The sequence below is a fragment of the Piliocolobus tephrosceles genome, unplaced genomic scaffold (genome assembly GCF_002776525.5).
Source record: "Piliocolobus tephrosceles isolate RC106 unplaced genomic scaffold, ASM277652v3 unscaffolded_110, whole genome shotgun sequence".
In the NCBI taxonomy this organism is placed as follows: Eukaryota; Metazoa; Chordata; class Mammalia; order Primates; family Cercopithecidae; genus Piliocolobus; species Piliocolobus tephrosceles.
The window spans coordinates 1,015,055-1,029,809 of NW_022292088.1; the positions used below are offsets into that span (position 1 = coordinate 1,015,055).

The window sequence follows — 14,755 nt, forward strand, 5'->3', positions numbered from 1 at the left end:
TTTTTATTTATTTATTTTTTTTTGAGGCGGAGTCTCGCTCTGTCACCCAGGCTGGAGTACAGTGGTGGGATCTCAGCTCACTGCAAGCTCCGCCTGCCGGGTTTACGCCATTCTCCTGCCTCAGCCTCCAGAGTAGCTGGGACTACAGGCGCCCGCCACCTCGCCTGGCTAGTTTTTTTTATTTTTAGTAGAGACGGGGTTTCACTGTGTTAGCCAGGATGGTCTCGATCTCCTGACCTCGTGATCTGCCCGTCTCGGCCTCCCAAAGTGCTGGGATTACAGGCTTGAGCCACCACGCCGGGCCTGGACTTTTTTTTTTTTTTAAGATGGAGTCGCGCTCTGTTGCCCTAGCTGGAATGCAGTGGTGTGATCTCGGCTCACTGCAACCACCAATTCCTGGGTTAAAGCAATTCTCCTGCCTCAGCAGCCCAAGTAGCTCGGATTACAGGCATGAGCCATCATGCCTGGCTATTTTTTGTATCTTTAGTAGAGACAGGGTTTCACCATGTTGGTCAGGCTGGTCTCAAACTCCTGAACTCAGGTGATCCACCTGCCTCGGCCTCCCAAACTGCTAAGATTACAGGCATGAGCCACCGTGTCCAGCCTGGACATGTGTTTTTATTGGCACAATTGGGGGATTGCTACTAGTATTAAGTGGGTAGAAGCCGGGAATGCTGCTAAACATTATACAATACACAGTACAGACCCCCACAACAAAGAATTATATGGTCAAAACGTCAATAGCGCTGAGGTCAACAAACTCTGGCCTAGATGACTAATAAGTTATCTTCAAACTCTAACATACTAAGAGGCTATGACAAGGCAGCACTGATACAGTTGTGTATCTGTCCACTCCAAATCTCATGTTAAAATGTGACCCCCCCCCCCGCTGCTGGAGGTGGGGCCTGGTGAGAAGTGTTTGGGTCATGGGGACAGATCCCTCATGAGTGGCCTGGTCCCCCACCCCCCGCCCACAGTAATGAGTGTGTTCTCGCTCTGTTAGTTCACACTGGAGCTGTTTAAGAGAGTGGCCTCCCTCCCATCTCTCTCTTGTGTGCGTGTGCTCTCTTTCTCTCCCTCTCGCTGTGACATGACTGTCTCCTTCCCCTTCTGTTACAACTGGATGCTCTCTAAACCCTCAGCAACTGCAGATACTGGCACAATGCTTTCTTACAGCCTGCAGAATTGTGAGCCAATAAACCTCTTTTCTTTATAAATTACTAAGCCTCAGGTATTCCTTTGTAACACCACAAAATAGACTAACACAAGCACCAACATTGACCAGGTGACGTTCTTATCAACATCTATCTCTGAATGGCTTCTTAAGAGGTTGCTCTAAATCCCCCTAAAGTCAGATATTTAGATACTCCCTCCATATCCACTAAGACAAATTTAGATATTTCCCTCAGATATTTTGATATCTGAAATCAGTGCCATATTTCTGAGCAGTCCTTCCTTTGTTAACAAGAAGAAACCTAGGGATGAAAGACACACTGTACTCCAAGGACTTGGTCTCTCATCCTTTAACAGTGAGAATCCATGCTTCCAAAGCCATGAGATTCCTTTGGGGAGAGCAGATAAATTAAATAAATATGAATTAAGAAGGTCAGGTGTGGTGGCTCACGCCTGCAATTCCCAGTACTTTGGGAGGCCAACACAGGCAGATTGCTTGAGCCCAGGAGTTCGAGACCAGCCTAAGCAACACAGTGAGACCACATCTCTACAAAAACTACAAAACTTAGCCGGGCATGGTGGCACACATCTGTAGTCCCAGCTACTCAGGAGGCTGAGGTGGAAGGATCACTTAAGTTCGGGAGGTTGAAGCTGCAGTGAGCTGTGACTGTGCCACCCTACTCCAGCCTGAGTGACAGAGTGAGACCCAGTCTCAAAAAAAAAAAAAAAAAAATTAAGGTTAGAAGATGTGACATACACAAAGTAAAGATGAATCTTGGCCAGGTGCGGTGGCTCATGCCTGTAATCCGAGCACTTTGGGAAGCCAAGGCAGGTGGATCACAAGGTCAGGAGTTCAAGACCAGCCTGGCCAACATGGTGAAACCCCGTCTCTACTAAAAATACAAAAATTAGCTGGGAGTGGTGGCAGGCGCCTGTAATCCCAGCTACTCAGGAGGCAGAGGCAGGAGACTCACTTGAAACCAGAAGGCAGAGGTTGCAGTGAGCCGTGATCACACCACTACACTCCAGACTAGGCAATAAGAATGAAACGCCATCTAAAAAAAAAAAAAAAAAAATCTCAAATACTCAAATACATCATGCAAAGTGAAAGAAGCCAGATTCAAACAACTACATACTGTTTGATTCCATTTATATGAACTTCTGGAACTGTAGGAACAGAAAACAGATCAGTATATTGCCAGGGGCTGAGGAAATAGACAATAAAAGAGCATGAAGCAATTTTTGGAATGATAGACTATTTTGTATATTGATTATAGTGTCAGTTACACACATGAAAGTGTTACTGTACACTAAAAAGGTGAATTTGGCCAAGCGTGGTGGCTCATGCCTATAATCGCAACATTTTAGGAGGCCAAGGCAGGAGGATTGCTTGAGTCCAGGAGTTCAAGACCGGCCTGGACAACATAAGACCCTATCTCTATTAAATAATAATAATAATTGTTTAAAAAAAAAGGTAAGTCTTTCACTATACCTAAATTATACTTCAACAGACTGACCCCTCCCCTCAAAATCTGATCACTAATGCTGTGGAGAGCTGGATGTGGTGGCTCACACCTGTAATCCCAGCACTTTGGGAGGCCAAGGTGGATCACTTGAAGTCAGGAGTTCAAGACCAGCCTGACCAATATGGTGAAACCCCGTCTCTACCAAAAATACAAAAAATCAGTTGGGCATGGTGACGCACACTTGTAGTCCCAGCTACTTGGGAGGCTGAGGCACACGAATCACTTGAACCCAGGAGGCAGAGGTTGCAGTGAGCCAAGATTGTGCCACTGCACTCCAGCCTGGGTGACTAAGACTCTGTCCCCCACGCCCCCCCCCAAAAAAAATGCTGTGGGGAGGATAAACTGGATTACATCCAAATTCTTTTCCACCCCAAGTCCTCAGATTGTATGGATTCCACCTTTCCTACCCATGGTGGCCTCAGAGCCACAGTGATTAGGGTTAAATCTGGGCTCCAATTTCTGTGTTAAAGCAAAGAGCCCTTCTGATTTTATCATGTAGATATAAGTCCTGCCACCATTCTGGGACCTCTGGCTCTACTCCAGCTTGTGACAGAGGTTCCCTTCCTTCTCTTTCCTATCCTAACTCCTCTTGGGACCGATGAGGGACTCAGACAATTAATAAACAAGCCAAAAGAAACCTTAGGAGACACTGGTTTTATCTCTCTGCACAGGCTTCCTGTCTGGATCTCATTTGATCTTTCCATTAAATTTCAAATCAGGCAAAAGAAAAATCAAATTTATGAATTTCCCTCCTCTATGGCCTTTTGGGCTTTCATTAGATTTTTATACAGTTAAGGCACGTAAATGTAAAATACGGGCCTCACAACCAAACTCATACTCAAGCTTATTGATACTGATACACACATACACACACACACAAACATATAAAATTTTAACACATTCACACACCCCCTCCAAGATGACTGATTTATCAAATGTTACACAAAATAGTTAATTATTCTTATGTACAGAACAGCCGCACATATGCCATGGCCAGGGAGGTCTCAAACAGCTATCAGAATGCTCATACTCTCTGCTAACGGAAAGGCCACTGTCTTCTATGCCACAAATATAGTCACAACTGTGGACTGTTAAAGGAGTCCCATCTTTCTTACTGAAAGTCAGTTACTTTGCTGGTTCTCCTTGGAGGAGCTCAAGGGAATAGTTACAAACACTAGTAACCAGATGCCTCATACACACTTGAGTGCTGAGATAAAAAATCAAGGGCTGGCCTGGCATGGTGACTCATGCCTGTAATCCTAGCACTTTGGGAAGCTGAGGTGGGCGGATCACCTGAGGTCAGGAGTTCGAGACCAGCCTGACCAACATGGAGAAACCTCGTCTCTACTAAAAATACAAAATTAGCCAGGCATGGTGGCGCATGCCTGTAATCCCAGCTACTTGGGAGGCTGAGGCAGGAGAATCGCTTGAACCCAGAAGGCAGAAGTTGCAGTGAGCCGAGATGGTGCCATTGCACCCCAGGCTGGGCAACAAGAGCAAAACTCCATCCCCCCCCCAAAAAAAAAAATAAAAAAATAAAGATAAATAAATAAATCAAGGGCCACAAGACAAGCCTAGACCTGCCTCTGTCCTCGTATTCAAAAGGACAGAGAAGACTCAGTGGAGGGCAGGTAACGTCCACACTGCCCTTTTCTACTGAGCATTAACAGCAAACATATTAGGACTACAAAGGTGAGATGCTTATATAACAGAAGAGGCCCACTGTGACAGCAAATCCCACAGTGGTCTAGGGTCGTATTTCTGTGTGTTCCTTTCAGAAGGGAAGAATGGGGTAATTTAGAAATACTTAAATTTAGAAATATCTAAATCGGTGATTTAGAAATATTCAATCATCTTCAGAAGTCTACAATAGCAGAAAATCAGTACTATCTCCTCTGAGTCACTCGGACTCGATACTGTTGTTCCTTTGACATAATTATTAAAAGCTCTATAGCTGGGTGCAGTGACTCATGCCTGTAATTCCAGCACTTTGGGAGGTTGAGGTGGGATAATTGCTTGAGCCGAGGAGTTCAAGACCAGCCTGGGCAACATGATGAAAACCTGTCTCTACAAAAAATACAAAAATTAGCTGGGCATGGGGGTACACACCTGTAGTCCCAGCTACTCAGGAGGCTGTGGTGGGAAGATCACTTTCAGCCTAGAAGGCAGAGGCTGAAGTGAGCTGAGATCATGCCACTGGATTCCAGCCTGGGCAACAGAGTAAGATCATCTCCCCCACCCACTCCCCCCAAAAAAAAGTTTTACAAAAGACTGAAATACTTGTCAGAAAACATACTTTGGCTTTTTATTCAAAGTTATATAGAATTCTAGACAATGATTATCCAGGTTCCTCCCAAAATATTTATATTTCCAATAGTATTTCCCAAGGATATATTCCCATAGTCTTTTCTTTCATATGTGATATGATGATAATGAACCATGAAAGGCCAAGTAAATGGCTTTCCCAATTTTAGGTTTAGACTTTTGCAAAGCACCTGATAGCTGCTGGGGCAAGGGCTACTGTCTGTGGCCACAGAAGTGAATGAGGCAAGGCTTACTGGCCATGATGTGGACTGGGTACATGGCTTTTAACAGTGCTCAAACCAAAACAACATTGCTGCTTCAGAGAAACAGAGAGGTCCTGTAGACCCACTGGCCAGACCTCCTGCTGCCTTGGAAACTTGACAGAGAGCTAAGCAGAACCACAAGACATGTGACAGGTGACCAACAGGCTCAGCTGGCAAAGCCTTGGCCGCTCAAACAGCAGATCGATAGATTCACCTGCCTCCTACCTTGCAGGCTGGCTGACTAGCTGTCTAGCCCTTTCCCACTCTGCCTAGGAGGACAAGTACAAGCTTAAGGTTCAAAGAAGATACTAGCCTTTATAATTCCCTTGTGCTGCACATAATACACGGCCGTTCACCTATTATAGGAGCAGAACACTACCTGAACTAACTTATATCCCCTTGAATCGTGAGGAGGCTCAAACTTAAATGGACGCTAGCCAACTTTGATGTCTTGGGCAAGCAGTCTTTTCCCACCTTCTTTGTTCTTTCTGGAAGTGATAACTCTCACTACCATTTCTCAGACCAAAACATCACTAGTTTCAGACCAAAGCATCATAAGAAACAGCCAGGCCTCAGATTTCATGTAAATTTCTCAATGAATATCCAGTTATGAAGAAATGAGGAAATACACAATAAGATTACATTTGAAATAAGCTTCTTTTGTTAATGCTACCATGAAAATGATTCCTTGAAAAGGCCACTGGTTCCTTGATGTATTGAAGTTTCTTCCTTTTGAAAATCTGTCAGTTATTTTGACATTTTCTTAAAGTACCAATTAGAGTACTTCCAATCTGTACAACTGTGCTATGATAACCTTGAAAAGTATCTTTATAATAAACATCTTAAACATTATACACAAAAAAAGAACTGAAGAGAGTGAAAGAAAAATGATAAATGATATTACCACATCTTGAGATGCATACTGGGGATCCTCTGGGTTGACTGACCAGTAGCAGTAATCAAAGCCAAATGCCATAACCTTCTCCCGGGAGTCCCCAAAGCCATCTGGTCGATTGTCCACCTAAAATCAAACATAGGATCCAGTGTCTTTTCTATCATAATATTAGAATCTGGCCAGTGGCACTCGATCACCCTCTACCATAGCTAGAGAGCCCTGGACTGTGTATGAGACTGTTTATATTATCTTCCCGAAAAACAAAAGGTAAACTTTGTCTCTATCTTATTAGATACAAATAAAGCACAGAGAACTAAATCTGTCTGTCATCCTGTCATGTATCTGCCTACATAAGAACCAACTACATGAGACATGGCAAAGCTTGGGAGAGAAAGCCTCTCCCCCCTGGACATCTTCTTATCACTACAGGTTGAATGTCCCTGCTTTGAAATGCTCGGGACCAGAAGCGTTTTGGCTTTTTTTGAATTTCAGAGTTTTTTGGATTTCTGAATATTTATATATACATAATGAGATATCTGGGGGATGAATCCAAGTCTAAACATGAAATCTTTTTATGTTTCATATACACTTTATAAACATAGCTTGAAGATAAATTTATACAACATTTTTGTGCATAAAACAGTTTTGTGCATAAAACAGTTTTGTGCATAAAATAATTTTGTGCATAAAATAATTTTGTGCATAAAACAGTTTTGGCTGCAACCCGTCACATGAAACCAGCTGTGAAACTTTCCACTCGTGGCGTCATGTCAGCATTCAAAAAGCTTCAGATTTTGAAGGATTTCAGATTTCAAATTTTCAAATTAAGATGCTCAACCTATCTTCTTTCCTAAGTATTTCTGCAGAGGATACTGGAGTGTGTGAGTAGTGTGGCCATGGTGCCTGACGGGCTCAATCAACCTGGGGCTTTCACTGAGATTCCTGGAATATTGAACCTCCAATTAGACACCACATTGGACAGAAGAGCCAGAAGCAATCTAGCTGCTCAAGGTAGATGAGAGTAGAGCCAGAGTTTGGCCTTGCACTGACCTCCAGGTACTGGAGAGAATGGCATTATTCACAAAAATGCCTTATCTTATACACTCTGGACGGGGAAAGACAACCCTGACACCAGCCATCACAAACGACAGAAGAATGAGGCTGCCAGAATGATTAAGAGATTCTACGTGGATAACTGACCTCAGGGAAGTAAGCAGCCAGGGAGGTGTGCAGAAGGCAGATTAAAGTTTGACTGATTCTTAGAAACAAAAACATGAGATCTTAGAACAAAGCAGCTGAAGTGATTAGGCAACAGAGATATAAATAAGAGAGCAAAGAATAAAAGGTCCTTTGTCCCTGGGGAGCCCTGTTGAAAGTCTGGTAGGTCCCCATTGTTTTCTAGCAGAGAACTACTGACAAGAGGAAACAGATCGCATGACAGGAGTAACAAGAGAGCAGGCATGACTGTGAACACTGGGGTCCAAATAACGCTCACTTTTGCCAGTTTTCTCAGCTCTCAGGAATGCTGAGTGCCACCTGCAAGCTGACTATAGCAATAGTCACATGGTCAGCTTCCCCAGTCTCTCTCCACTCCTCAAGGCCCAGAAAGAAAGAAACCTCTCCATCTTCTGTTTGCCTAGTAAATGGAGGAACAGGATGGAGAAAGTTAGCCCTAAGGGAGACTGAGGGGTATGGAAGGAAGTTCCAAGTGTCTGTCCAGTTATGACTCAAAGTTCAGTCAGATCTGTGAAAGAGAATTTGTAACAAAACTCAGGTTAGTGACCGACTCCCTTATGGGATCTGAAAGATGTTACTTGGATCTCAGTATAGCTAAAATAAACCCTGCATTACCAGGTGCATACTAAAATCCCTAATAATGTCTCTAGATAAAGTGGTATCAACTGAAAAGATTAGGACACAGTTTAACTGGTGGTCAGGTGAGTTAAATAGAATATGGATTGCCTGCAGCATGATTTAACTATTGCCCCCGAAACATCCTGAGTTTACTTTTTTTTTTTTTTTTTTTTTTTTTTTTTTTTTTTTATTTTTGGAGACGGAGTCTCGTTCTGTCGCCCAGGCTGGAGTGCAGTGGCCGGATCTCAGCTCACTGCAAGCTCCGCCTCCCAGGTTTACGCCATTCTCCTGCCTCAACCTCCCGAGTAGCTGGGACTACAGGCGCCCGCCACCTCGCCCGGCTAGTTTTTTGTACTTTTTAGTAGAGACGGGGTTTCACCGTGTTAGCCAGGATGGTCTGGATCTCCTGACCTCGTGATCCGCCCGTCTCGGCCTCCCAAAGTGCTGGGATTACAGGCTTGAGCCACCGCGCCCGGTCCCGAGTTTACTTTCAAAACGTCTACCAACTAATTTCCCAAACAGTTGCACCCTATTTGATAAAACTTAGGCTGCAGCAGCCAAATGCCCTGCACTTCTTTCTTGATTTTATTTATTTTTATTTATTTTGAGACGGAGTCTCACTCTGTCGCCCAGGCTGGAGTTCAGTGGCGTGATCTCGGCTCACTGCAAGCTCCGCCTCCTGGGTTCATGCCATTATCCCACCTCAGCCTCCTGAGTAGGTGGGACTACAGGCATGCGCCACCACGCCCAGCTAATTTTTTGTATTTTTAGTAGAGACGGGGTTTCACCGTGTTAGCCAGGATGGTCTTGATCTCCTGACCTCATGATCCGCCTGCCTCGGCCTCCCAAAGTGCTGGGATTACAGGCGTGAGCCACTGCACCCGGCCACCTTCTTGATTTCTTAATTTGCTTTATGATTGGCACAAGCTCTTCCCACTATTCCCCTTATATACCCTTCCCTCCCCAACTCTAAACACATTCACATATACACCTTCAGCCTGGAAGCCCCTGTAACAATATTAGCTCCTCAGTGGAAAGAAAATGAAAAACAATTTCAGGCTTACCTTTAAATTCCTGATTTTCGCCACTTTGCCATCAACTTCCACAATAATTCTTCCCCCTTCTTTGGTCTCCCTAGAAACAAGACCCAAACTCAGAAGAAATGTTGCTTTTCTTTTTAAATCAAGAAAAAAGAAGCTGAAACCAGTGCTAGTGGGACAAAATATTTCCCTACTGCTGTACCCTTAAGAGAAGTGTCTGTCTCCATAAATGGCTGTAAGTGTCGCGTCAAGCAATCCCCTAGCTGGCATGCTTCCCTGGATCTTTACAATTTGGCTCTGGAACAGCTCACATTCACATTTAGTACCTTCTATGTGTGAGGCATTGTATTAGGTGCACTACATATTGTTCTTCATCTTATGCTATCCTCCTACATACCCTCCTGACATAGTTTGCTAACGTATCATTTTTACAGGCAGAGGACTAAAGCTGAGAGAAATTATGTAACTTGTCCAAGGTCACACAGCTATCAGTGACAGAGCTAGGATTTAAACTCATATTTGTCTGACCACGAAGCCTAGGCTCTGAATTATACCTTAAAGTCAGGCTTAGAAACCCTAGCGAGTGTGGGGAGCAGTGGCCTGCACACATAATCCCAACTACTTGCAAGACTGAGAGGCAGGAGGACTGCTTGAGCCCAGGAGTTCAAGGGTGCAGCAAGCTGTGATCACGATACTGCACCCCAACCTGAGTGACAGAGCAAGATCTCATCTCTCAAAAGAAACTCGAGAGAGCATCCTTGGCCCAGCATATAACACAGCATCATCTCTCATTTTCCGTAGCATTTTGAGCATGGATATTGCCAAAAAAAAAAAGTATTGGAATCCTTTCAGCTGAGACCCTGAGAATATATTTCTCAAATCCTTTCCTTATATCTTCTTAAATTAGAAGGAGGGCCAAGATCCTCAAGAATCTTCCTGTGTTGCAGTTATGTGGTAATACTGCTAACAACTAAACAATCTCTACACTCGCTCTAATGGGCTTCAGCCAGATGACCCACACACCTGATGCCTATCTTTTTTCATAATATAAAAAGTCACAGCTAAAGTACTCATGACCAAAATGTTAACAGATGAGAATTAAATTAATTAGTACATCCTCCACTACAATGAAAGTTATCAATTAAATTACTCCTAGCCTAGAACCTGAAAGTTGAGACAATACCTTCAGTCTTATTTTTTATCCTTCCTCAGGCTTCCCAGGCTGTGACCTAGAGGACTAGGGGTAGGAGAAGCACAGTGAGACAGGGGTCTTTAGATTTAATTTTATTTATTGATTTATTTAGAGACAGGATCTCACTCTGTTGCCCAGGCTGGAGTGCAGTGGTGCAATCATAGCTCACTGCAGCCTCAATCTCCTGGGCGTAAGCATTTCTTCCACCTCAACTTCCCAAGTAGCCAGGATTACAAGTACGTGCCACCATTCCCAGCTAATTTTTATTTTTTTATTTTTTGTTGACAGAGATTGGTATTGAACTCCTGGGTTCAGGCGATTCTCCTGCCTCAGTCTCCCAAAGTGCTGGGATTACAGGCATAAGAAACAGTGCCTGACCTCTTGTAAAACTTTTAAAAACCAGACAGCCAAGCACAGGGGTCTGAGGAATAAAAATTGTTGTATTATTTTATCAAATGTTCATAAAAATCATTGAAGTAGCTATCCCTATTTTACAGACTTAAAAGCAAAAAAAGTTATATAGGCTTCCTGTCATCGTTGTCGTAGCCGCCGCTGCTGCTGCTGCTGCTGAGGCCGGAAGATCGAAAGGCAGGGGTGTAGCGAGACGAGGGAACGCGAGGAAGCGAGCGAGGAGCACGCAGAGCACGCTTTTCCGCCCGCCGGAGGGGCCAGAGCAGACCCGCCCGGCGCCGCCGCCTACCAGCCACACAAAGCCCAGAGCCCGCGCCCACAGCCATGTCCTCCTCCGCCGGCAGCGGCCACCAGCCCAGCCAGAGCCGCGCCTTCCCCACCCACACCGTGGCCATCAGCTACCTCATGACTACAGCACGACGCCCAAGGGGACGCTCTTCTCCACCACACCAGGAGGAACTCTTTGTATCATTTCTGATACAAAGTTTCTGTTGGATCTTCGCAGTTATCCCATGGCTAGGACCCCACCCTGCCATCTGCCCAATATCCCAGGAGTCACTAGCCCTGGCACCTTAATTGAAGACTCCAAAGTAGAAATCAGTAATCTGAACAACCCTGACAGGAAATATGCAGTTGGGGGTGGTGCTCAGTTGGAGATGAACATGTGACTCTCCTGCAAGGATTAGAAGAAAAGCAGTAACAGGGACACCTGAATGCACCTGATTTGGCCAATAGGCTCAACAGTGAAAAGACAGAAGAGGCAATACCAGCAGTCCCCAATACAGTCTCCACCTCCCACTTCTCTAAGTGCCAAAGATGATGGGAAGATAAGCTTCATCTGACCATTTCTTCTCCCTGTCTCCTATTCCCCCTCCCAGTTAAACAAGTTAGATTGAAGGCCCTTGGTGTATTTTCTGTAGAGCTAAGGCATCCCTTAGGGGAAGACAGCTGAACTCTGGCTTTCCTAGTTTTCTTTCTTTTTTTTCAGACAAAGTCTTGCCCTGTCGCCCAGGCTGGAGTGCAGTGGCATGATCTCGGCTCACTGCAACCTCCGCCTCCCTGGGTTCAAGCGATTCTCCTGCCTCAGCCTTCCAAGTAGCTGGGACTACAGGTGTGTGCCACCACACCAGGCTTTTTGTATTTCTAGTAGAGACAGGGTTTCACCATATTGGCCAGGCTGGTCTCGAACTCCTGACCTTGTGATCCGCCTGCCTCGGCCTCCCAAAGTGCTGGGATTACAGGCGTGAGCCACCGTGCCCGGCCTCCTAGGCGCTCTTTTAATGAGTCACCCTCATACCCCGCAATATTGTCCCAAACCCAATATCAACCTACAACTGCCTGGCTTCTTGTTGTGCTTGGGAAGAAATGGGGAAGCCTGAGGAAGGGATACAGAGGCTTGGTGGGCCTCACACCATTCATGTTCCTTACCCTCTGTCTCTCCTCCCTGTATCCCACCTATGGTTCAGTGTTGCAAGATTCTGGGCTTGGGTCTTTAAAACCAGCAGGGGGAAATGATAAAAAGAGAGCTGCTTTTCCTTTTACCTTGAGATATTTGTCCCTTGGGACAGAGCACAGTTTGTGCAACTCTGGTAGCATTACCCTGTGACACTGTTTTGAAGTCCACTTCCCTTCTTTCCTCTGGGAGGAATGTCTTCTGTCTTTGGTATTACAGTTCATCTTCCCATTCTTTTACTTAGCACATTTGTGCAGTCATTTTTAACTCTGTACATCAGAAGAGAGCCCTTGGTAACCAGTCTTGCTCTTCTTCTGCCATTCCTCCCTGCTTGCATCTTGTTGCTGGCAGAGTCCTCTTGTACTTCAAGAAAGCAAAGTGATTTTGTCGGCTCCTAGAGCAGGTCCATACCAAGTAATAGAGGCACTTTGGCCTCCACTTGGTGGGTAAGGTCTGATCATAGTATTGTGTCAGATAATGCCTAAGAATGACCTCTGAAGAGCACTGACCCATTTGAGTACCCGGTCTCAGTCGTCATGTTTAAGTCCAGTTAGCATTGTGATAGTTGTTCTCAGATTGCAGTTCCTTATGTTTTGAGTTTGCAGTTGATTTTCAGAATGTTCTTAGAAAATAACTGCATTTTTTTTCCTTTGTGGATCTGCTTTGTTTGGCTGCTGGGATAGATAAGCATGGGCTTAAAAAATGTGTTCCTCCCAGTTTTCTTGCCTTTCCTATCATATTCTGAATTTCCCTCCCTACCTCACTGTCTTCCTCTCTCCTTCCTTTCTCTCTACCTGGCCATTTTTCAAATTTACATCAAAGATACCTCAAGTGTTACTATCTGAGAATATCTGTCACTCCTCTTATCTAAGAAATGACCTTTTATTTTTAAGATGACTACAGACCTATTTTTAAATATGTTTTCAGTACCATTTTGAACAGCAACTTTTAAATTAAGCATCTTCCAGTGTTAGGAAGGTGAGAAATGTTCATAGGCGAGTCTGCTGTTCTATGTCACCATCTTCTGTCTCTCCTCATTCCCCAGGAGCTCTTTCCTTTCCCCTCCAGTTTTGGGTGTGCATGTTTGGAGTTTGTAGTGGGTGGTTTGTAAAACTGGACCATTCTGCCTTGTTATGGGTTGTTCGTGAAAGATTCATTCTTTTCTCTGGCCCTTTAGCTTTTGCATTCACCCTCCTTCCCACCTACCTCTCCTGAGACTACTGACAGGCATATAATCCCAGGAGAATGACTCCCCTCATAGAAAGACTAAAGCATCCATCCCCTCATAGTTAAGTAGCCACTGGTGTCCTGGGAATTTCTGGTTGGATTTGGTGCCCTGAACTTTCTTAGAAATCAGATCCCAGGGTGAGAGTAACAGGCCATTTGGCCACGAAAGAAACCTGTTTGTTTTCCTTTTGAACTATGAAAAGACCCTGTTTGTGAACACATTTTAGAAAGAAGAGAGGATGTCTGCAGAACTTTGTTCTGTTTTCTGCTACAAAAATGTGAATAGTTCAGAGTGAAAACCTTTTGTGATGGCTGTCTCTCAGGAATAAGCTGGATCGCCAATGTTTTGGGGATGCTTTGAGTCTCAAAAATTGATAATCAGAAAAGTATCTTTTGTTTAATGTATCCCTGTTCTGATTTTAATTAAACTCCAAATCTCATTTTACATATTCTTCGAAAACCTTTTTTAAAAAAAGCTATACAGTGGGTTAAGAGTAAGTTTTGAAGGGCAAATAGTCTTCTAGAGCCTATGGTATTGGCAGATCAGATGTGTTCTCACAATGGTTAACTGGGGGTAAACAAGGGGCAGCAATTTCATAATGAGGTATGGAATTTCTGATTATGGGGGAAACTATGAGGTAGAGGGGAGGACATCAAAACCATTTCCTATACAGCAGTATCATTTTATTGTGGGTCAGGCTGGGTGTGGTGACTCATGCCTGTAATCTTAGCAATTTGGGAGGCCGTGGCGGGTGTATCACCTGAGGTCAGGAGTTTGAGACCAGCCTGGCCAACATGGTGAAACCCTCTCTCTACTAAAGATACAAAAATTAGCTAGGCATGGTGGCAGACGCCTGTAATCCCAGTTACTCAGGAGGCTGGGACAGGAGAATCGCTTGAACCCAGGAGGCGGAGGTTCCAGTGAGCTGAGATTGTGCCACTGCACTCCAGCCTGGGTGACAGAGTGAGACTCCATCTCCAAAAAAAAAAAAAATTGAGGGTCAACTCTAGTCCTACTGAATAAATGCGCACTTGAGACACAAGTGCAACTTCTCTGTAATCTCAGAAAGAGCAGTAGGTCTAATGAATCAAATCTTGGCTCTAACTACTTTTAGAACTTAAGCCAAACCCTTCTGTCATCTGGAAAAACAAAAAATAGAAGCTTGGGTCAGATTGTCTGTAAGATTTCTTCCCAAGCACATCAGATCCAATGACTCTGTCAACTGAGTGTGTGCCAATGACTTATTTGAAGGTTGGAACAAACCACATAATCACCAGATTCCCCACATTCAGATAAGCCTCAATGAAGACCGTATAACACACCCTGAAGAATAGCTGTTATCTCTGCAGGATTCCGTGAGAAGAGGGAAGTGATCCAGACCTCTTGGCTAGGGCCACACTGGGTTTATCTGTATCT

General features: G+C 44.5%; 1 protein-coding gene across 2 annotated transcripts in view; it reads right to left on the minus strand.

Annotated features, from left to right (window-relative positions):
* Positions 1-14,755, minus strand: part of LOC111529162 (stAR-related lipid transfer protein 9) — a 159,074-nt gene that overhangs the window by 142,293 nt on the left and 2,026 nt on the right. For both annotated transcript variants that reach the window (XM_026447939.1, XM_026447938.1), the window contains exons 2-3: positions 9,080-9,149; positions 6,171-6,287 (exon numbers count right to left, since the gene is read on the minus strand). In XM_026447939.1, coding sequence (XP_026303724.1) covers positions 6,171-6,287; positions 9,080-9,149 — 187 coding nt within the window. The remainder of the gene's footprint in view (positions 1-6,170; positions 6,288-9,079; positions 9,150-14,755) is intronic.